The sequence below is a fragment of the Amphiura filiformis genome, chromosome 17 (genome assembly GCF_039555335.1).
Source record: "Amphiura filiformis chromosome 17, Afil_fr2py, whole genome shotgun sequence".
Lineage (NCBI taxonomy): Eukaryota > Metazoa > Echinodermata > Ophiuroidea > Amphilepidida > Amphiuridae > Amphiura > Amphiura filiformis.
In genome coordinates, this window is record NC_092644.1 from 37,281,268 (window position 1) to 37,306,239 (window position 24,972).

Consider the following 24,972-nt stretch of genomic DNA (forward strand, 5'->3'; position numbering starts at 1 on the left):
TATTTTGTAAACAGGTGAAACTCTATGATTATTTATGGTTGGAAACCTAGGAAATTGCTGTTAATGAAATAAATAATATATTTAACATACATTTTGTTTTTGAACGATGAAAATCCATTCACAAATAAGGTTTTTAGAAACCATTTGACATTAAACATTTTGAACAATTGCTCTATGAAAAAAGGGATATAATTGCACCGCTGATCCAGGCTGCTGATAAGCTGTCAACAAGTGTGATCACTAATTCAACGATAATAATGAGCAATTATCTGACCAGACAGGAACCAAGCTGGGTATAAACAGTGCAGAAGGCTACTACCATCACTAATTGATGTTGGGAGTGACACTGATGGTGATGGTGGTGGTGGTGGTGGGGGTGGGGGTAAATACCAGTAATTGGGGGTAGATAGTGGCTTTGGTTTTACACATTTTTGGTATAGCAACTGGACAGTTTATAGTAGTAACAATATAATCAACACATTCAGAAAATAAAGATTGGTTTGAGCCCAGGAATCCCTGGGATTGAGTAATCAGTCTTTTTGATTATAATGTGATCAGTGTAACTACCAATATACTATACATTGCGAATAAATATCTCAAATAAAATACCATGTTTTTAATGGATTTTAACTGTAATTTACCAAACATTGGTAAATGGTAAAAATAATGGTAAAACACAGAAGAGGTAAAAGGACAGAGATATGGAGTTATGAATTGATATGAAATCCCTTAAGCAGCAGACATTCTTAAGGTTGTCTGAATATAGATTGTTGTATAACTCGGATGATGTGATTTCAATTAATTGAGCAGTTTGTTACAGGTATGAATTAAAGGAGTATTTTGTGATCCGAGCATCCTCTTTTTGTGACATTTTTCAGTACATATCCACGAAAAAAGCTTATTCCAAACATTCCAGTTGATTCCGATTTTGCGTTTGAGAGTTATGCATGATTATGTGTATTACAATGCTCCATATTATAGACAATGTGTTGTAATTTCGTTCTGGTATACCAGAACGAAATTCAAATTTCACGATATCTTTGCAAAACGAATTAATCTGCAAGAAATATTTTGTAAATAAACATTATGTAGCCAGAGGTTTCCAGTGGTATAAAAATCTCAACTTTTTTGGAGAAAAGTGGGGGGGGGGGGATGAAGCTGTGGATCACGAAATGCCCTTTTAAATGTATATAGACCTATTTCGCACACATTTTTCAATTCAGCTTTCAACATGAAAATTTTGAGTATTTCCTAGTATGTCATTGGTGGTGTATTTACCAATAAATGCCAATATTTCACACCCGGTTAGTTGTGCCAAACATTTAAATTTACTAGCATTCCAAGTACTTGCAATTCAAAGTTATGAAGTTGATCTGCATCCATGGCGTTGTCTTGTTGAGAAAATAAGACGTTTAAAATTGATATTCCGCAAAAACCGGACCCGCGGCTTTGATATTTTTGTTTGATACTGGAGCTCAGTTTCGTCAATTAAAACCCCAGTATCAACAAAAAACATCAAGGCAGGGCCTGAGGCCTTTACTAATGGAGTTCCAATATATAATGGGCCCCGCAGGGCAAGAAACCAATGCGTAACCTTACGTTATTGACAGCCCGCCACCTTTTTTCTTTTCTTCTTTGTACCCTTTTTAAAATTTCTACCTATTAATGTCCCTCATTCTTCAGGCCCTGCTCTCTATCGGGGGCTAGTTTATAGTTCAAGCATGATGGCTATTGTTTTTGAGCACTAATTGTTTCTTTGTAGCCCTGTGGGGCATGGGGCCACTTTGTAACAATATTGTCTTTAGATCTGTGGATCTCAAAACTCTGAATATATCCAATTATTTTTGGTTTCTGTAAAAACCTATTGTAAGGCTTGTACTTGAATATATGTGTTGAAAGAATATGATATTCTTAAAAACCCAACGTGCGTTTTGAATACAAAAACTGACAATGAATCGAATTTACTTTCCAGCTAATTAACCAGCGCAACTCGGGCTGCGCAGTGGTAAAAATGAGTCTTTGAGTGGCAGTGGCACATGCGTAGTGCGAAAGATACTTATCTATCGTACAGGTGGAGTGTCGAGGTCAGTGGTGGTGGTGTGGCAATCGTATTTTGTTGTACTTAACCTGAGTCCCTCGGACCTATAGTATTAAACACGGCGGAACAAAATTATCATGCGTGGCTGTTGAAGAACCAGTGGATTCGCCCTACTGTCATATATCACACGAAGATATAGCGATGATGACGCTGTGGGACGATCTCATCCACGGCCGCATTCACTCGGTCGGACATCCGGGAACATTGTCCCCTTCGCCCCCTTTGCACAACCGAGCGCATAGCAACCAGCTCGAGAAAGGGGAACTGAACATGCGCAAAAATTTTTTTGGGAAAAAGTGAGCCTATCCAACACAGTCCAAGTTTTGAGTCCAAGTGTTGATTATATTGGACTCTTCAATTCTGTACAAAGTATAGGATGGAAGATTCTGAGAACATAATAATGACTACTTTTGGTTTGTTTTGTATTTTATAACCCCGGTAAAATCCACCCCCATTTCAATTATATATAAAGAATATTATTCACGTAGTCACGTTGCAATCTACCCCAATCTACCGGTAATTATATGATAATGAATGTTACTTTATCCTACTATTTTTCAAGAGTGCCTAAATATAGACATAAATTCTATATCTGCGTGATAATACATGAGTAAATATAAAATCTTCTTAGTGTAACGCAATTATCAATTATTATCATATAATATATTTATACCGTGGACAGAGTGAAAAGCCATATCGTAAGTACATATTACATGGTTTTGCAGGAGAAGCATTTAGTCTGCTTTACGAAGCAGTTATAGTCTATTGGAACATTAAAAAATTGCTTTCTATATTATTGCTGCAAATAAAGTTCATGATAGCAAACAAAAGATTTCTGATTAAATGTAGATGTCTTAGGTGTATTTTAGATTTGATTTTGTGTTTTATTTTTGTTGAGTGCAAGACCATGGAAAGTGGCATTTAAAATGGTCTTGTACTCAACAGAAAATCAATGTTCAGTGCAACAACATCGTAAGTGGCACTTACGATTGTCTTGCAGGCTCAACAAAAATGAAAACAAATCTAAAATATGGGTGCGTGACCATCGTATGTGCCACTTACGATGGTCTTCCACTCATCAAAAATGAAAGCAATGATCTAAAATCTGAACGCAAGACCATCATAAGTGCCACTTACGTTGGTCTTGCAGTCAACAAAAATGAAAACAAATCTTAAATGCACTTACGAAGTTACGATATCTAGCTTACTTGATAAGTTAGTTCAAAATTAATTATTCAGTTTTAACACATGACATCAACTTTAAATTATGAGTTATCAAATATGTTTTCAAAATTCATCAAAAATCTTAAGTCTGAAGTAAAATAAGTACAAAATCATTAAACTAATCTCCTTTTAATGATCCCAAAATACCACTATTGAAAGATTTATAATCGCACGCCATTTATAGATATTCAAAGAAGAGGTTTCTCTCCCAATCATCATCTCCTTTAGCCTTCGCTTCTGCTTCCAAATTCATCTCGTGCAACTTGAGGGTACCAAAACATTTGCAAAATTCTTCACCGAGAGCTTCATGTATGACGTCATCGTTTGCAAAATACTCCAACGCTGTCTTCATATCATTTGGCAGTGTTTGCGTCTTTGGAGGCAAATTCTTTTCATCGTAAGCGTCGCCTTTCACAGGTGGCGGCAGTTTCAACTCCCGTTGGATTCCGTCAATTCCAGCGGCGACGGTGGCGGCAAGGGAGATATATGGATTCCCGGCGGCGGCACCTAATCTGTTCTCCACATATGTCCTGCGTTCACCGCGAACTTTAACACGAACTGCAGTGCTGCGATTATCAATCCCCCATGTGACGTTACAAGGTGCAAAAGTGCCTGCAAATATAAATTCAAATTAACATTGTCAAGGTGTTGTGCGATGATGAGGTGCTCTCAAGAAAGGGAAAAGTTGGAAATCATCGTTTGGTTGAACCAATCGTTAAAAGCATCACATGCCTTTTTGGTTAATTATACATTGAATGTGGTAACATTATGCCGAAAGAGTTGGCTAACAGTAACATAATATTGAAGTAATTATTCTGAACGCTTCTGGGAATTGCTTCATGCCTTAAGTAATGGGATCACACATAAATGAGTTATTTTCTGTAGACAAGGGACAGTCTTCAGTGAACGGCTATTTTCAGAGCCACCAAACCTTTAAATTAGCAGATAGGCGAGATCTGCTTGTTCTCTGTTGACAAGGGGCAGTCAGCGAACGGCTCTTTTCAGAGCCATCAGTAGGCAAGAGGCGACCTACATGTTTCGTTTTTAGGTACTTTGTCCAGAAGTCAGAGCTACTCCTGACGAAAGCTTGGCAGTTCTAAACTTGTCCGACGGCGAACACGATAAAAAAACCCCACTAATTGTTATAAATTCCCGTCGTAAAAGCCTTTCACACAATTTGAGTATCCGATGTTCTTTTATTAAGAAGTTGATATACAGGGTGTCCCATAAAAGGCGGGCCCGAACGAATGATGTGATATTTAAAACGTGACCAATTAGTTAATATTTACATAAATGAAGGCCACATCTTTTATGTGATAGGTAAACGGAGTGGCTTTCATAATTTATGTAAACACTGACTGATTGATGAAAACATTGGGACCGCTTTTTATGGAACACCCTGTAGTAGGGCAATACGCTTTTAAAACTTACCTGGCTTGAATCGTTTGAGGCAATTGATTGTGGGAGCCATTAGAAGACTGATTGCTGGTGCATGAGCTAATATTCCTGCTATCCAATGCTGAGCCACGTCAGATAGTCCATTAGGGCCATCCGCATCATACATTAGTCCTTTCTGACCATCGATGTCCCAAAGAGAATGGTTAAAATGACAGGAACTTCCGGGGTATTCAGGAAATGGTTTGGACATGAAGCTGGCAATGTACCCATGCTGCAATGCGATTTCTTTGACGGATGTACGGAATGTATGACCTGTATCTGCTGAGCTAATACCAAAAGAAGGCTGGTAGGGGACTTCAAATTGGCCTGGTGCGTACTCACTTTCAAAATAATCAACATCGACACCAACCTTTGGAAGATCTGTCATGATTTGATGAAGGAATTCGGGATCTTTGTAGTTACGAATGGTTGATCGAACGTTGACATCTTTTGTAATAGGCTCGAGCGTATTTTGATCGACTACGAAGAACTCTTGCTCATAACCAGAGAGCAGAGAATAACCCATCTTCTGAAGTCGATCAAGTTGCTTGCGTGCTACATATCGTGGTTGAGGGGCAAACCATTTTCCTTCATACATTGGCTCCATTAAGACTCTGCCGGTGTTTTTACACCAAGGAATTGTAACGTAAGTGTCGAGGTCGGCAAACATCAAACCATCTGCATAGCCAATTTCTTCATGGTAACCAGAGTTATGGACAATGTTACATTGCGGGTCAACGGCAACAAATCCTAAGTAGAACGGGAACCCGTTGTTAACTTTGTCACTAAAATTACATTTTCGAGCGGTTTTAGAGCGCGCGACGCCATACGTGTCGCTCTGTTCCCATCGTACGAATTGGACGTCATCGGCGGTCATCTTTTGTAACACCTTATCCAGTTTTTCTTTGCTGAAATCCATGCTGTTTGGTTGGAGCGATTAGAAGACAAAATTGTTTATACCTTCCCTGAAATTGTTTCTTTTCTGTAAAGATAAAATACAATGAACATAACTTAAGAAACAAACTATATTGTATATTTTGTCAAGTCTTTTTATTTATTCATAAATTTGGTACATGACCAGGCATACCCAACATTCAACAAACCAATAACTTGAATGATTGTCCTTGTACAAATCAAAATATTACTAGACAATATGAGTATTGTACGAGCAAAACATTACAATGTAAAATTACATGAAATACGACAGTGCAGGAATTGAGGCTGCTGCGTATATCGGGTCTGGGATGAGGCTGGAAAGTTCTGGGAAAAGAACGAAGATTGGCAAAGATTTTAAACAATGATATATAGAGAAGTCCTCATGGGAGAGATTCCAAGACTGAAGAATGAAGCGACATTCGAATCTTTGAGTAGACTCCACACAGTTGTTAAGGATTATGTTCAGCGAATGCCAAGTAGTACAACCATGCTCCAGAATGGGGCGCACAGTGGCCAGGTACAAAAAGTGACGGATGCTAAAGGGGCTGATTGGGAAGATCTATGAATGAAGCCAACAATTTTGCAGATACGATCGATGTTAGGATTCCAGGAAAGCGTATAAGACAAGCCAAAAGGTACACGTTCAATGGGCATGCTGTTAAGAGTGAAATTCAGATTCGGAAAAGAGTCCTTCTTTAATGACCATGACTTTGGATTTGGAAGAGAACAAGAACAAGAGAATTGTTTAAAGAAAATGAATAAAGGCACATGTCGTTAACATAAACACGAAAAAACAAAGGCCTTGAGATAGAACCATGGGGAACTCAAGGAAACAGGACGGAAACAGATTGAGAATCCATACCGCGGAAAGCAACCAGCTGGGACTTGTTAGACCGGTAAAACATGAACCACGAGAGGAGCAGTCCGGAAATACCATCGGCTCAACGGTCAAAGACTTTGGATAGATCAAAAAGAGCCATAGGTGATGCTTTACGATCCTCAAGATGATTGTGGAAGACTTGGGTAAGAAACCAAGTAACTTCATGGTTTAAGTTTGAAGTACCAATCTGTTTATTTTAAAAGAGGTAGATGTTTGTGTCAATAAATGCGGGATAAGACAAGATTATAGAACACTGGTGTTTTTAGTGGTCTAGCGCCGATCTCGTCTTTCATGTTGTTAATTTGGTCAACATCAATGTGACAAAATGCCAATCCGAATGAAAAGGCCCACTTTTTTGAGTGAAAACGTTGAAAATAAACCCTTTAATCACAAAAGGTTCCCTTATGAGCTGGACCTTAATCATGGCTATGGGCCTGTGCAGAGCCGCAGTGTCAATGTATATCTCCCTATTTCGCTTCCACCTCTCCATCCCTTCCGAATCAGTCTCCCCTCTCCCTTCTCTCTCCTCTCGTGTTCTTCTCTTTCTAGTCTTTCTGTCTCTCCCTCTCCTCTCTTCCTCCCTCGCCTTTCCCACTTTCACTTGTTCAGTCTGTCAGTTTCAAGTATCTCCCACCCTCCCTCTTTGCGAAATTTATCATTTTGATCAATGACTGACAAAAAATCAGCTCCGCAAAAATAAAACATTTAAGACAACATGTACGCCCAATCTATTATCAGATTACCAATTCATTGTTACTTCAATTAATGAAATCAATAAGTTTCGCTTCAACGCAATTCTTTGGTGTTGCATCCCAGCAAACACAAAACGTTATCGAACTCATTTGCAAAATGTTATAAAAGGTTGTCAGAAAACGTTTAAATGTCGGGTTATATAAAGGGTATATTACAGGTATAAGACGTTTTCTTAACATTAAAAATCATTTTTTGATAATCTACTGCTCAGCAAACACAAAATGTTTTACAGAAAACGTCTAAATGTCGGGTTATATAAAGGGTATAAAAACGTTTTAATAACATTCCAAAAACATTTTTGAAAACGTGATACCAAACATTCTAAACAAAATGTTATTTTGGGGTTGAAAAAATATTTTGCGAAAAAGGTTTGCCCAAAATATTTGCAATAACGTTTTAAAAACGTTTTCATGACCTTTATATAACTCGACATTTAAATGTTATTAAAACGTTTTGAAAAAACCATTCTAAGAACATTTCTGTGTTTGCTGGGTGCAAATATTTTAACATAATTTGTTTGTAACATTATTTTAAGTGTTGACAAAATATTTGGCAAAAAATGTTTGCAAGAAATGTTTACAATAACACTTTGAAAACATTTTTTTAAAAAAATTGTTGTAGTGTGTTTTCATATAAAACGTTTTAAAATGTTTTCATGACTTTTATAAAACCCGACATTTTAATGTTATTAAAACGTTTTTACCTAAACCAAAAGCCAAAATATAACTTATTTAAAACGTTTTTAAAACATTTTTGTGTTTGCTGGGATATTACCACACATGCAAGTTTTAAGGTGTATTTTGGGACAAAAATAATTCCCCGTTTCATCTCTACATAATCATATGACCGATTTGTGCGCGATTGCACGAACAAGTATACCTACATTCCTAAAGCCACCCAATACTTCCTGGCAACACTGATTAGTATATATATTTCGATGCCAGACTATTTTCGCGAGCAAGTCACGCCTAGGCGTAAAGTAAATGAAGCCGTGCAATTTCTATTGAATTTTGAACCGTAAAATTTAGATACTTCTTTTGTCTAAATGAGCACGTACCCACTTACCAGAAGTTTTGAAGTCAGAAATTTACATAACTTACGAAAACGAATACGAATATTCACTTGCTTCAAGTTATTAGTAAGTGACAAAAGGCTAGAGTAAAAGATTGGTCACACCTAAGAGGAGACTAACAATTCAGAATAACAAAGACATACGAAAACGGAAACGAATACGGAAACAGAAACTGAAAAGATAAAAAAGACCCTAAGTATGTAATATAGTGTCGGACTCAGTAGTCCAAAAAGCACATGATTTTGGAAAAGTACATAATTTTGCATTTACAAAATTACATATTTAACATGCAAAATTATGTGATTTTGTACGTAGAACCGTAGTACGTCACATTGCTTACCTGGTTATTTTGCTGTACTACGAAATAGTGACTGACTGACTGACTGACTGTGTTGTGGGTAATACAACAACAGCTATGTAGGCATAAATGGCCGTGAACATACAGTACACTGGTTTACATGTATAATTTAAGTCACGGGATTTAGTGAAGTGCCGCGCGACTGATTTTTTCGCTACACCTGAGTGAATATCTCTGAGTGAATATATACATTCGGCTGTGACCTTGAAACCCGGGGGGGGTTCTTCGAAAAAAAAATTACGGGGATGTGCCACGCAGACTTTTGGATGCTGACTTTCTCTATACCTACTTTTTGCTGTTTTTGCCACCCATCAGTATACCAATTTTTCACAAAATACACCCAAAAGCACCCAAATTTGCCCTAATTGGGCGCTTTTAGGGCATTTTTCCCTAATGCGCCCAATTGGGCGCATTGCTCTCCACTGAAAACCCACCCATCGATATACCAAAATTGCTGAAAAGGTACCCCAAAACCGTGGCACATCCCCGTACACCTTCAACCAGGGAGAACCCCCTCCGGGCCTTGAAAGTACTTTTGACCCGAAGTAACTCCAAGTAGGCTACTTCTGCAAATGCATTTGCTTCGTCTTTATTAAGATGATTTTGCAGGATAATGAATACTATTTAAGAAAAGGTATTCTTTTCTTCTTTGTACCCTTTTCCTCATTCTTCAGGTCCTGCTCTCTATCGGGGGCTAATTTATAGTTCAAGCATGATGGCTATTGTTTTGAGCACTAATTGTTTCTTTAAAGCCCCTGCGGGGCATGGGGGCACTTTGGAACAACATTGTCTTTGAGCGCTATTCTGTTTACGATCTAAAGTTAAATAGTCATATATTTTGGTGAAACCGTGGTAAACGATCTTACGTAACACAATTTGGTGCCCAAACTGCGGTGTTGTATTTTTTTTTGTTTTCAATGGATCAAGATCCCAGTTGTAAAAATAACTGGCACTCCATGATCATAGAAGTCAAGCACCCAACACGTAAATGCTATTTTGATAGGCCTATGAACAGGATAAAAGGATATAATAAATAATGACCATCCATAACAACCACAGCCTGAATTCGAATAAATTTCAAGTCCCATTTGCTGGAAAATGCACCGTTTTCGGGGCATATTTTATCTTGAAACTGTTGTCATGATTATAAGATTTGCACCTCTAAAATAATTTTAAATTTGATTTTAAAATTCTGGTTGCAAGATCATTGTTTTGTAAATTGATACATTGAACGACCAGTGTATTCCTATACATGCACGGAGGTCTAGCATGAAGAGGTCAAAGGTTTTTATTGAATAGCCCCATTTTCTTCTAACAGACGTGGCTTGAGTCCCATGGCAGAAATCCCATGATGGTAGGTCGAATCCACTAGTTCTTCAACAGCTACGCGTAGCCATTTTGTTCCGACATATTTAATAAGCTAGCTTTAATAGTTTTGAGACTTCTGGGCCGAGGGACCTCCGACTAAGGCTATTGACAATACTGACCTCTGTAGAGGTCAGCGATTGACATTAGCCTGGTACATTTCTTCCCTTACTACGCATGCGTGGCAACCCCTCGTCTGCTTAAGGGAGAATATGACCTTGCAAGGGCTTAAATAAGAAATTATATATTTATAGAAAGGGAAAAATTACCTTTCTTTTGCTTCTTATTTGACATCAATCGGAGCTTCTGTTCAGAAGTTATGGTCAAAATGTTTTTCAACCTGCGATATTTCTTATGTATTCTATTGTTTTCTCAAGCTGCGATATTTAGTTTTTCCACTTTAAAAATGCATATCACAAAAAGCTTTTAGTTTCAAATTTTCATAATTATTTGTGAAAATTCAATTTTAAAATAGAAAAGTGTTTTTAAACTATGGAAATAATGAAAAAAAAACGGTGTTTCTATACATAGTTACCGATATCTCAGAAGTGAATTTTGACGACGCGACATCGCTGCGCGCAGGATTTCTCGAATACGATATACCCTATGGAGATGGGATAAAAACCAAATTAAAACATATTAGTTAGGCTATAGAATAAACTAAAAACTTGCCATTAGTCTCATAGGAATCTATTTTGGGAGGTCATTGTCCTAAAAAGTAAAAAAAATAAATATTTTTGCCACCTGTAGACCAATGAACCCCCCTCAAATGGGTTCCTATGGGACTAATGGAAAGTTTTTAGTTCATTCTATAGCCTAACTAATATGTTTTAATTTGCTTTTTATCCCATCTACTTAGGGCATATCGTTTTTGAGAAATCCTGCTTGATGATATAATGTGTAGTATTTTAAGGGATCTAAAATGAGCGTTTATTGCGTTTCGACAGTAGTTTTTGTGGGACATGAGAGCACCTCAGACCTATCGAATTGCATTCTGAATACGACGCATGTCTTTCTGATATCAAATAATTTTCATTTTTTGAAAATCACAATATAATACAAATTTTATGACAAATTATAAAAATTTGATATTTTTCAAATTTTTGATATAACAGTCCTCGAAGTAAATTATATAAATCTAATTATGATATATTCTTAAAGTGTATGTAGCAGGGAGGAAAAGCCGACGGTCAATTGAAAATTTTGACCTTTCATATTGAAGATATGGATTTTTCCCAAAAAGACCTAATTTTTTTGGTGTTTTGGGAAAAAAATCCATATCTTCAATACGAAAGGTCAAAATTTTCAATTGATCGTCGGCTTTTCATCCCACCTACATACACTTTAAGTATAAATCATCAGATTTATAAAGTTTACTTCAAGTACTGTTAAATATCAAAATATCAATTTTAATGATTTGCCATAAAATGTGTATTAAATTGCGAATTTCAAAAATCAAAATTATTTGATATCAGAATGACATTCTTCGTATTCAGAATACAATTCGATATGTATGATGTGCTCTGATGTCCCAAAATAAATACTGTCCAAACGTTCATACCCCAGCCCTTAAGCCATTCAATTTGTTATACTGAATTTGTTGTATTTTGATGTAATATAATTTTGTAAATATGATTTTAATTTTCTTATTGTAAAGCGCATAGAGGAATCTGCAATTCACAATGCGCTATATTAATGCTGCTTTATTATTATTATTAAGTCAACCTGAGGATGTGATGCACAGCGTCCACAGCTGGTAGATAATTATTTTTCCCTACAGCGAATAACGTGGAATTGTAATAATACTATCAAGTGCCACTTAAAAAAACAAGCTGAATTAGTGAGCGATGGGAGATTGGTATTTCAGCAATAAGGTAGCTCGAACGCAAAAAAGGAGTCCTATCTCATTAGCTAGAAACCGATCTCTATCGCTCAGTGATGTAGTACAAACTCAGCTCTAGAAATGTATCTAATTCCTTTTATGCAACAAGTATAACCACAAACTTAATTTGCGGAAATTCTGGAAATATAATCCACATCTACACATAAACCTCTATATTTTCCGAATTTGTCTTTGAGGAAGGAAAGAGCAGAAAACAAGAAGGTCAAAAGGTAAGCTTACATTAATTAGGCCTACAATACGCATTGGTTAGGCCCGGTGTCTGCTAGATACGCTTACATTTTCATTTTACCGCAGAGAGAAAGCCCGATATAAATAATAATAATAATATTGAATGGCTTATTTTCGTGTAATACCGTAAAACCCCGTCTACAAGCATATAGTGTGCTTCTGATGTAAGCTACATTAATCCAGTCGCCATTATGGAATTTGAGCAAATAAATTACGGATCCAAGCATATACAAACAAGTATTATTTTAAGACCGATCTATTGTATTGGTATATTAACGCTTGCTTCGAATTAATTAAGCTTTTATAAAAAAAACCACTATATATGCTTGTAGACGGGGTTTTACGGTATAAGAATATACTGCTATCTCGTGCAATATATTCTTGTATCACACTCAAAGCCATTCAATATTATATAATTATTCATGATGCTATTCCTAAATATCTAACAATGAATATTCCTTTATCCTCCTCATTTTAGAGGCAAGACTTAAAAATGAGAATCACCAGAATCACCATAGAGATACCCCATTCATGCAACAGGAATCTGGCCAGTAATGAGACTCAGGTTAAAAAGATCACAGAGAATATAGGCCTAATAGGCGAGAGAGTAGCGCCCGAGTTTGCGCATGAGGCTTGTGATTCCATCAATTCCAGCGGCCGAGTTCTTGAGCTAATTGGAGATGCAAAGTGGATCCACTTGGATATGAAACTTAGATAAGTTGAAATACCAAGTTTACAATATAATATTGACTACTTTTTAGGCTTTTTTGTATTCTAGGATCCACCTCATTTCAATAATATTATAAAGAATATTATTCACGATGCAATCTAATTATCTGACAATGAATATTCCTTTATCCTACTATGCGCGCCTTAATATCGATATAAATTCTATATCTGCATAATAATACGTGAGTAAATATATAGCTATATATATATATTTAGTAGATCCATTAAATTAGAGTTCTGGAACAAACCGTATTTATTTTCTGGGAATTTAATCCACAGATTTATTTACGATATTTCGGCCCTAGGCCTTTATATATATGATATGTAATATAATAACGTCTCAGTGTAACACAACTATTAATTATTATCATATAATATATTTATATCGTGGGCAGAGTGCAAGACTATATTGAAAGTACATCTTGCGTGATTTTACAGGAAAAGCATTATTCTGTTTTACGAAGCAGTTTATTTACTGGAATATCAAAAAAATTGCTTTCTATATTATTATCTATCTATAATTGCTGCAAATAAAGTTCATGATAGCAAACAAAATATTTCTGATTAAAAATAGATGTCTTGAGTGTGCATTATATATTTGTTTTGTGCTTTATTTTTGTTGAGTACAAGACCATCGTAAGTGGCACTTACGATGGTCTTGTACTCAACAAGAAATCAATGTTCAGTGCAGCAACATCGTAAGTGGCACTCACGATTGTCTTGCAGGCTCAACAAAAAATGAAAACAAATCTACAATATGAGTGCATATCATTCATCAAAATGAAAACAATGATCTAAAATCTGAATGCAAGATCATCATAAGACCCACTTACGATGGTCTTGCAGTCAACAAAAATGCACTTAAGATGCTGTCTTCATATCATTTGGCAGTGTTTGCGTCTTTGGAGGCAAATTTTTTTCATCGTAAGCGTCGCCTTTCACTGGTGGCGGCAGTTTCAACTCCCGCTGGATTCCGTCAATTCCAGCGGCGACGGTGGCGGCAAGGGAGATATATGGATTCCCGGCGGCGGCACCTAATCTGTTCTCCACATATGTCCTGCGTTCACCGTTGACTTTAACGCGAACTGCAGCGCTGCGATTATCAATCCCCCATGTGACGTTACAAGGTGCAAAAGTGCCTGCAAATATAAATTCAAATTAACATTGTCAAGGTGTTGTGCGATGATGAGGTGCTCTCAAGAAAGGGAAAAGTTGGAAATCATCGTTTGGTTGAACCAATCGTTAAAAGCATCACATGCCTTTTTTGGTTAATTATACATTGAATGTGGTAACATTATGCCGAAAGAGTTGGCTAACAGTAACATAATATTGAAGTAATTATTCTGAAAGCTTCTGGGAATTGTTTCATGCCTTAAGTAATGGGATCACACATAAATGAGTTGTTTTCTGTAGACAAGGGGCAGTCTTCAGTGAACGGCTATTTTCAGAGCCACCAAACCTTTAAATTAGCAGATAGGCGAGATCTGCTTGTTCTCTGTTGACAAGGGGCAGTCAGCGAACGGCTCTTTTCAGAGCCATCAGTAGGCAAGGGGCGGCCTACATGTTTCGTTCTTAGGTACTTTGTCCAGAAGTCAGAGCTACTCCTGACGAAAGCTTGGCAGTTCTAAACTTGTCCGACGGCGAACACGATAAAAAACCCACTAATTGTTATAAATTCCCGTCGTAAAAGCCTTTCACACAATTTGAGTATCCGATGTTCTTTTATTAAGAAGTTGATATACAGGGTGTCCCATAAAAGGCGGGCCCGAACGAATGATGTGATATTTAAAACGTGACCAATTAGTTAATATTTACATAAATGAAGGCCACATCTTTTATGTGATAGGTAAACGGAGTGGCTTTCATAATTTATGTAAACACTGACTGATTGATGAAAACATTGGGACCGCTTTTTATGGAACACCCTGTAGTAGGGCGATACGCTTTTAAAACTTACCTGGCTTGAATCGTTTGAGGCAATTGATTGTGGGAGCCATTAGAAGACTGATTGCTGGTGCATGAGCTAATATTCCTGCTATCCAATGCTGAGCCACGTCAGATAGTCCATTAGGGCCATCTGCATCATACATTAGTCCTTTCTGACCATCGATGTCCCAAAGAGAATGGTTAAAATGACAGGAACTTCCGGAGTATTCAGGAAATGGTTTGGACATGAAGCTGGCAATGTACCCATGCTGCAATGCGATTTCTTTGACGGATGTACGGAATGTATGACCTGTATCTGCTGAGCTAATACCAAAAGAAGGCTGGTAGGGGACTTCAAATTGGCCTGGTGCGTACTCACTTTCAAAATAATCAACATCGACACCAACCTTTGGAAGATCTGTCATGATTTGATGAAGGAATTCGGGATCTTTGTAGTTACGAATGGTTGATCGAACGTTGACATCTTTTGTAATAGGCTCGAGCGTATTTTGATCGACTACGAAGAACTCTTGCTCATAACCAGAGAGCAGAGAATAACCCATCTTCTGAAGTCGATCAAGTTGCTTGCGTGCTACATATCGTGGTTGAGGGGCAAACCATTTTCCTTCATACATTGGCTCCATTAAGACTCTGCCGGTGTTTTTACACCAAGGTATTGTAACATAAGTGTCGAGATCGGCAAACATCAAACCATCTCCATATCCAATTTCTTCATGGTAACCAGAGTTATGGACAATGTTACATTGCGGGTCAACAGCAACAAATCCTAAGTAGAACGGGAAGCCGTTGTTAACTTTCTCACTAAAATTACATGTTCGAGCGGTTTTAGAGCGCGCGACGCCATACGTGTCGCTCTGTTCCCATCGGACGAATTGGACGTCATCAGCGGCCATCTTTTGTAACACCTTGTCTAGTTTTTCTTTGCTGAAATCCATGTTGTTTGGTTGGAGTGATTAAAAAGACAAAATTTTGTTTATACCTTCCTTGATTGGAAATAGTTTCTGCTCTGTAACGATAAAATACAATGAACAAAAAGAAACAAACTATAATAATGTATAATTTTTCAAGTCTTTTTATTTATTCATAAATTTGGTACATGACCAGGCATACTCAACATTCAACAAACCAATAACTTGAATGATTGTCCTTCATTGTCCTTGTACAAATCAAAATATTACTAGACAATATGAGTATTGTACGAGCAAAACATTACAATGTAAAATTACATGAAATACGACAGTGCAGCAATTGAGGCTGCGTGGGCCAGGTTTGGGATGAGTCTGGAAAGTTCTGGGAGAAGAACGAAGATTGGCAAAGATTTTAAACAATGATATATAGAGAAGTCCTCATGGGAGAGATTCCAAGACTGAAGAATGAAGCGACATTCGAATCTTTGAGTAGACTCCACACAGTTGATAAGGATTATGTTCAGCGAATGCCAAGTAGTACAACCATGCTCCAGAATGGGGCGCACAGTGGCCAGGTACAAAAAGTGACGGATGCTAAAGGGGCTGATTGGGAAGATCTATGAATGAAGCCAACAATTTTGCAGATACGATCGATGTTAGGATTCCAGGAAAGCGTATAAGACAAGCCAAAAGGTACACGTTCAATGGGCATGCTGTTAAGAGTGTGATTAACATAAACATGAAAAACAAAGGCCTTGAGATAGAACCATGGGGAACTCAAGAAAACAGCACGGAAACAGATTGAGAATCCATACCACGGAAAGCAACCAGCTGGGACCTGTTAGACCGATAAAACATGAACCACGAGAGGAGCAGACCGGAAATACCATCAGCTCAACGGTCAAAGACTTTGGATAGATCAAAAAGAGTGATAGGTGATGCTTTTACGATCCTCAAGATGATTGTGGAAGACTTGGGTAAGAAACCAAGCTATATGCATGTGAGGATTTATTGGTAAAGAGGTGTTGAAGAACTGATAACTTCTCCATACGTTTACAGGAAATTGGTTGCAACGAGAGAAGGTTGTAGTTACGAGACAGTATGAGGATTCCCAGATTTGTAAATGGGGATCACCTTAAAGAGTTTCCATGCCTAGTGAAACAGGAATCCGGCCAATAATGAGACTCAGGTTGAAAAAATCACAGAGAATAGGCAAGACAGTAACCGCTGTACGCATTTGAGCATGAGGCTTGTAATTCCATCAATCCCTGCGGCTGAGTTACAAACAGCGAAGTTCGGTTTGGTTTTGCTATAATATGTCTATTAGATAGAAGGATTAAGTGAGTTGATCTGTAACTTCATGGTTTAAGTTTGAAGTACCAATCAGCTTATTTTAAAAGAGGTAGATGTTTGTGAAAACGTTGAAAATTAATCACAAAAGGTTCCCTTATGAGCCGGACCTTAATCATGGCTATGGGCCTGTGCAGAGCCGCAATGTCAATGTATATCTCCCTATTTCGCTTCCACCTCTCCATCCCTTCCGAATCAGTCTTCCCTCTCCCTCCCCGGTCCCTTCTCTCTCCTCTCGTGTTCTTCTCTTTCTAGTCTTTCTGTCTCTCCCTCTCCTCTCTTCCTCCCTCGCCTTTCCCACTTTCACTTGTTCAGTCTGTCAGTTTCAAATATCTCCCACCCTCCCTCTTTGCGAAATTTATCATTTTGATCAATGACTGACAAAAAATCAGCTCCGCAAAAATAAACATTTAAGACAACATGTACGCCCAATCTATTATCAGATTACCAATTCATTGTTACTTCAATTAATGAAATCAATAAGTTTCGCTTCAACGCAATTCTTTGGTGTTGCATCCCAGCAAACACAAAACGTTATCGACCTCATTTGCAAAAGGTTATAAAAGGTTGTCAGAAAACGTTTAAATGTCGGGTTATATAAAGGGTATATTACGGGTTTTCATAACATTAAAAATCATTTTTTGATAATCTACTGCTTAGCAAACACAAAATGTTTTACAGAAAACGTCTAAATGTCGGGTTATATAACGTATAAAAACGTTTTATTAACATTCCAAAAACATTTTTGAAAACGTGATACCAAACATTCTAAACAAAATGTTATTTTGGGGTTGAAAAAATATTTTGCGAAAAAGGCTGGCCCAAAATATTTACAATAACGTTTTAAAAACGTTTTCATGACCTTTATATAACCCGACATTTAAATGTTATTAAAACGTTTTGAAAAAACCATTCTAAGAACATTTCTGTGTTTGCTGGGTGCAAATATTTTAACATAATTTTATTGTAACATTATTTTACGTGTTGACAAAATATTTGGCAAAAAATGTTTGTAAGAAAAGTTTACAATAACACTTTGAAAACATTTTTAAAATATTGTTGTAGTGTGTTTTCATATAAAACGTTTTAAAATGTTTTCATGACCTTTATAAAACCCGACATTTTAATGTTATTAAACCAAAAGCCAATAATATTTAAAACGTATTTAAAACATTTTTGTGTTTGCTGGGATATTACCACACATGCAAGTTTTAAGGTGTATTTTGGGACAAAAATAATTCCCCGTTTCATCTCTCCATAATCATATGACCGATTTTTGCGCGATTGCACGAACAAGTATACCTACATTCCTAAAGCCACCCAATACTTCCTGGCAACACTGATTAGTATATATATTTCGATGCCAGACTATTTTCGCGAGCAAGTCACGCCTAGGCGTAAAGTAAATGAAGCCGTGCAATTTCTTTTGAATTTTGAACCATAAAATTTAGATACTTCTTTTGTCTAAATGAGCACGTACCCACTTACCAGAAGTTTTGAAGTCAGAAATTTACATAACTTACGAAAACGAATACGAATATTCACTTGCTTCAAGTTATTAGTAAGTGACAAAAGGCTAGAGTAAAAGATTGGTCACACCTAGGAGGAGACTAACAATTCAGAATAACAAAGACATACGAAAACGGAAACGAATACGGAAACAGAAACTGAAAAGATAAAAGACCCTAAGTATGTAATATAGTGTCGGACTCAGTAGTCCACAAAAGCACATGATTTTGGAAAAGTACATAATTTTGCATTTACAAAATTACATATTTAACATGCAAAAGTATGTGATTTTGTACGTAGAACCGTAGTACGTCACATTGCTTACCTGGTTATTTTGCTGTACTACGAAATAGTGACTGACTGACCGACTGACTGTGTTATGGGTAATACAACAACAGCTATGAAGGCATAAATGGCCGTGAACATACAGTACACTGGTTTGGATTGCCGTGCGACCTGAGTGAATATATACATTGGGCTGTGACCTTGAAAGTACTTTTGACCCGAAGTAGCTCCAAGTAGGCTACAACTGCAAATGCATTTGCTTCGTCTCCATTAACATGATTAAGATGATTTTGCAGGATAATGAAAACTATTTAAAGGGCAGGTCTATTGCAAAAACAACATCATATCATTGGCAAGCTAATATTATAAGGACAATGAAAATGACTCCTTTTTTGAGAAAATAAGACGTTTAAAATTGATATTCCGCAAAAACCAACTTAAGCGGTGAATTCCTTCGAACGAGGGACTATAAACGCTCTCAATTGACAGAACGTATACTGTTGTTGTTCACAGAAAAAAAACCTCTAAAAAGTGTGACAAATTTAATGGTTTTTAAACATATGGATAAAATCAGCCGCTTCTTTTTGATATATTAGTAAATTGTGATATTACAATTCATATGTATATCAATATCATGAGAAATATTAGGCCTAAAAAATAAATACATAATTTGAGCTTACAATTTTATCTGAGACTAGCATATAAACCGCCGTGTTAAGTCCACAAACTCATGTAGTTATTATAGTTTCAGTTGGATGAAATATTACAAAGCAAACGCATAGTGACAATACTGTGTGGGCTTTGTTCCCGAAATGAGAACAATAGTCTGCATATTGTTATGCAGCATTGATTATGGCAAATGATAGTACAACTCATTGTTGCTAATGTCAAACTTGTCAAAGTGATTGTGATTGTATGATGAGAGCATGATATAGTATCAGTTCATTTACCTATACGTCATGAGCCAAACGTGGGGAGAACACGTACGCTTCAAACGGGGGGGAGAACACGTACGAGGCTGAACTTTACCCACACAATTTCTCCTTTTTCAGGAGAAATATGCATAAAAAATTGCAACAAGTGTCAACTTGTAATGTAATAATTATTCTCTTCGAATAGAGATAAACTTGTTTTTGCAATAGACCTGCCCTTTAAGTAATGGATTTGCATGCTATTAAATAACCTCACTCCCCATATGTGCCATAATTCATAAATCTTTATTGAGCAGTGAACTCTTTTACTTCGCCCAGGGATGAAAATTATAACCTCAACCTCATATCTCATAAGTCATTTATAGTTTGTTTAGAAATAAATCAGTTTCAATATGAGTTTAATATGAGTGTTGACAGGTTTACAGATATAGCTAAAATAATAGTTTCTCGATCATGAGAGCTCAATAGGCACGCAATGACAATTGCGTCAGCGTACAGCGCCTACCACACACGCTTTTGGGTTGCGCTGCATTTCCTGTGCGTGCACAATCGAGTCGCGCTATCGTGTCATTCCACTAAACTTGCGACATTACGCAGTGCACGCAGTACATTCATACTCTCATGATCGAGAAATTATTATTTTAGCTATAGTATTATATATTCGGCCATTATATAGTCGAACTCCTGTCAACTACATAAGTAAAGAACTCAACTATGGGAGTTTCCGGCCTCGGCCTTACCGGACCCGCGGCTTTGATATTTTTGTTTGATACTGGAGCTCAGTTTCGTCAATTAAAACCCCAGTATCAACAAAAAACATCAAGGCAGGGCCTGAGGCCTTTACTTATGGAGTTCCAATATATAATGGGCCCCGCAGGGCAAGAAAGCAATGCGCAACCTTACGTTATCGACAGCCCGCCACCTTTTTTCTTTTCTTCTTTGTACCCTTTAAAAAAATTTAACCTATTAATTTCCCTCATTCTTCAGGCCCTGCTCTCTATCAGGGGCTAACTTAGAGTTCAAGCATGATGGTTATTGTCTTTGAGCACTAATTGTTTATTTGTAGCCCTGTGGGGCATGCGGGGCAACCTTGGAACAATATTGTCTTTGAGCACTAATTGTTTCTTTGTAACCATGTGGGGCATGCGGGGCAACCTTGGAACAATATTGTCTTTGAGCACTAATTGTTTATTTGTAGCCCTGTGGGGCATGCGGGGCAACCTTGGAACAATATTGTCTTTGAGCACTAATTGTTTATTTGTAGCCCTGTGGGGCATGCGGGGCAACCTTGGAACAATATTGTCTTTGAGCACTAATTGTTTCTTTGTAACCCTGTGGGGCATGCGGGGCAACCTTGGAACAATATTGTCTTTGAGCACTAATTGTTTATTTGTAGCCCTGTGGGGCATGCGGGACAACCTTGGAACAATATTGTCTTTGAGCACTAATTGTTTCTTTGTAACCCTGTGGGGCATGCGGGGCAACCTTGGAACAATATTGTCTTTGAGCACTAATTGTTTCTTTGTAACCCTGTGGGGCATGCAGGGCAACCTTGGAACAATATTGTCTTTGAGCACTAATTGTTTATTTGTAGCCCTGTGGGGTATGCGGGGCAACCTTGGAACAATATTGTCTTTGAGCACTAATTGTTTGTTTGTAACCCTGTGGGGCATGCGGGGCAACCTTGGAACAATATTGTCTTTGAGCACTAATTGTTTTTTTACAAAGGTATTGTAACGTAAGTGTCGAGATCGGCAAACATCAAACCATTTGTATAGCCAATTTCTTCATGGTAGCCAGTGTTATGGACAAGGTTACCTTGCGGGTCAGCGGCAACAAAACCTAAGTAGAACGGGAACCCGTTGTTAACTTTCTCACTAAAATTACATTTTCGAGCGGTTTTAGAGCGCGCGACGCCATACGTGTCACTCTGTTCCCATCGGACGAATTGGACGTCACCAGCGGCCATCTTTTGTAACACCTTATCCAGTTTTTCTTTGCTGAAATTCATGCTGTTTGGTTGGAGTAATTAGAAGACAATTGTTTATGCCTTCCTTGATTGGAAATAGGTTCTGCTCTGTAACGATCAAATTCAAACAAACTATAATAATGTATAGTTTTTCAAGTCTTTTTTATTTATTCATAACATTTGGTACATGGCCAGGAATACTCAATATTGCACAAGCCAATAACTTGAAGGATTGTCCTTGTACAAATCAAAATATTACTAAACAATACGAGTAAATTACCAGCAAAACATTACAATATAAAATGATATGAAACATGAAATAAGGGAAACTAGCTAATAAAGGGGGTGGAATTGGCCCAGGGGATTGGATGGCCAATTGATAGGCCTGGAAGGAAGCTGCATTAATAGCCTCAAGGAGATAATTTCGGATGAAGGAGGCAGACGGATAAAAGATCTATGGGATACTGATAGCCGGTGGAAAGGAAATACAACAGCGCAGGAATTGAGGCTGCGTGGACCAGGTTTGGGAAGAGGCTGGAAAGTACTGGGAGAAGAACGAAGATTGGCAAAGATTTTAAACAAATGATATATAGAGAAGTCCTCATGGGAGAGATTCCAAGACTGAAGAATGAAGCGAGAGTGGAATCTTTGAGTACACTCTAGACGATTGGTAAGGGTTATGTTCAGAGAATGCCAAGTAGTACAATCATGCTCTAGAATGGGGCGCACCGTGACCAGATACCGTACAAAAAGTGACGGATGCTGAAGGGGCTGATTGTAAGGATTCCAGGAAAGCGTATAAGACAGCCAGAAGGTACACGTTCAATGATCATGCTGTTAAGAGTGTGATTCAGATTCGGAAAAGAGCCTCCTTCTTTAATGACCATGACTTTGGACTTGGAAGAGAACAAGAACAAGACAATTGTTTTAAGAAAATAGAGAAGGGCACATGTCTTTTAACATAAAACAATTTTAAACAAAGGCCTTGGGATGTAACCATGGGGAACTCCAGAAAGCACAGAAACATATTGAGAATCCATGCCACAGATAGCAACCAGCTGGGAGTGGGACCTGTTGAACAGGTAAAACGTGAACAACGAGAGGAACAGACCGGAAATACCAACAGCTGAGCTTTAAAATTGAGTAGTGGATAAGGCTGAACATCAAGCGCACTGACCATGTTAGTAATGAAAGAGTCTATACCATCACCAACACTGTGCCTCTTATCAACTCTGTCAGATCACGACAACTACGATTCCTGGGACATATCCTGAGGATGCAGGAAGATGAACCATGCAGAAGATATGCTCTACACCCCATGGTAAATGAAGACCTGGGACATATCATGAGGATGCAGGAAGATGAACCATGCAGAAGATATGCTCTCTACACCCCATTACATGGTAAAAGAAGACCTGGAAGGCAAATAACGTCCTACTTGTCTTATGTGCAAAAACTGTTGGGAGATTTCGACAACTTTCTACTGCCAGATGCCATTGCCACTTAGGCTTCAGATCGTAGTACATGTAGAAACTTTGTAGTAGCCTGCTTCGCAGCCGAATAAAATGAAATGAATGAATGAAAGTGGAATGTGTGAGACACGGTCAAAGACTTTGGATAGATAAAAAATAGCCATAGTATATGCTGTTACGAACCTCAAGATACGTATGTAAGGCTTGGGTAAGAAACCAAACTGTCTGCACGTGAGGATTTATTGGGTTTTTTTAGCATGAGGCTTGTTATTCCATTAATCCCAGCGGGTTAGTTACAAGCAGAGAAGTTCGGTGTTGTTTTGCTATATCTAGTACACTAGATATATCATACCAAAAATGAAGCGCGCTTCATAGTGATATGCGCCGTTATTCACAACACAAAGTGCATAACGTTTCTAAGCTAAGTATGTAATATAGTGTCGGACTTACGTAGGCCACAAAAGCACATGATTATGAAAAAGTATATAAATTTGCATATACAAAATTACATTAATTATGCAAAAGTATGTGATTTGTATAATTGCTAACCTGGTTATTTTGCTGTACTACGATATAGTGACCGACTGACTGACTGTATTGTGGGTATTAATACAACAACAGCTATGTGGGCATAAATGGCCGTGAACATACAGTCCACGGTATACATGTATAATTAAAGTGCAAGACTGATTTTTTCGCTCAAGTACACCTGAGCGAATATATACATTGGGTTGTGACTTTAAAAGTACTTCAACTTTTGACCCGAATTCGGCTACTTCTGCCAATGCATTTCCTTTGTCTTCATTAAGATAATTGTGCAGGATAATGTATACTATTTAAGCAATGGATTTGCATACTATTAAATAACCTCACTCAAGATATGTGCCATAATGCATAAAGCTATATTCAGCAGTGAACTCTTTGACTTCACCCGGGGATGAAAATAGTAACCTCAACCTCATGTCTCATAAGTCATTAATAAGTGTGTTTAGAAATAAATGAGTTTCAATATAAGTGTTGACAGGTTTACAGCTAGTATGATTTATTCGGCCATTATATAGTCGAACCGACCTGTCAACTACATAAGTAAAGAACTCAACAATGGGATATTCCGGCCTCGGCCTTGCCGGGCCTGCGGCTTGATATTTTTAGTCGATACTGGGCCCATTTTCAACAATTAAAGTCCCAGTATCATCAACAAAAAACATCAAGGCAGGGCCTGCGGCCTTTTCTTATGGAGTTCCAATATATAATGGCCGGCAGGGAAAGAAAGCAATATGCGCATATAAAATCCGAATTTTTGTAAATTTTTGATTTCAAAACGCAGGCTTTGTTTTCAATCCCCAGATTGAAGATGACCGTGTTCTTTCAACACATATATTCCAGTGCAACCTTGTGATTTAAATATATTCTATAGCTATAATGTAAACAGAAAAACAAGTGCTGTCAGCACGGTGGTCTGAATGGGCTCCCTGAGTTATGCATGCTACTATCAAGTATCATATCATTATTAGTGAAACGGAGAGCCAAAATGCGATTTCAGATTTTTGGCCTGTTTTTAAGCTTACCTCCTGTGTGTTTGCCTATTGCAGAAATACGAAAATTTAGCTCTTGTCA

The 24,972-nt window shown here is 37.6% G+C and overlaps 2 protein-coding genes across 4 annotated transcripts; both read right to left on the reverse strand.

The window, feature by feature from the left end:
• Positions 1 to 2,718: 2,718 nt before the first annotated feature.
• On the reverse strand, positions 2,719 to 23,975 carry LOC140137737 (lengsin-like). Of its 3 annotated transcripts, XM_072159501.1 has the most exons (4): positions 19,064 to 19,081; positions 8,741 to 8,777; positions 4,754 to 5,741; positions 2,719 to 3,934 (listed from the first exon to the last, which is right to left on the reverse strand). In XM_072159501.1, exons 3-4 carry the CDS (start codon positions 5,676 to 5,678, stop codon positions 3,501 to 3,503), a joined length of 1,359 nt encoding a protein of 452 aa, XP_072015602.1. In that variant the 5' UTR covers positions 5,679 to 5,741; positions 8,741 to 8,777; positions 19,064 to 19,081; the 3' UTR covers positions 2,719 to 3,500. The 3 variants fall into 3 exon arrangements, with proteins under 3 accessions (XP_072015602.1, XP_072015604.1, XP_072015603.1); XM_072159503.1 differs by lacking the exons at positions 8,741 to 8,777; positions 19,064 to 19,081 and adding an exon at positions 23,905 to 23,975; XM_072159502.1 differs by lacking the exon at positions 8,741 to 8,777 and having other exon boundaries at positions 19,023 to 19,097.
• Positions 13,845 to 15,865, reverse strand: LOC140137193 (lengsin-like). Its single transcript, XM_072158845.1, has 2 exons — positions 14,941 to 15,865; positions 13,845 to 14,122 (listed from the first exon to the last, which is right to left on the reverse strand). The coding sequence occupies exons 1-2, from the start codon at positions 15,863 to 15,865 to the stop codon at positions 13,845 to 13,847; spliced, it is 1,203 nt and encodes a 400-aa protein (XP_072014946.1).
• Positions 23,976 to 24,972: the final 997 nt, after the last annotated feature.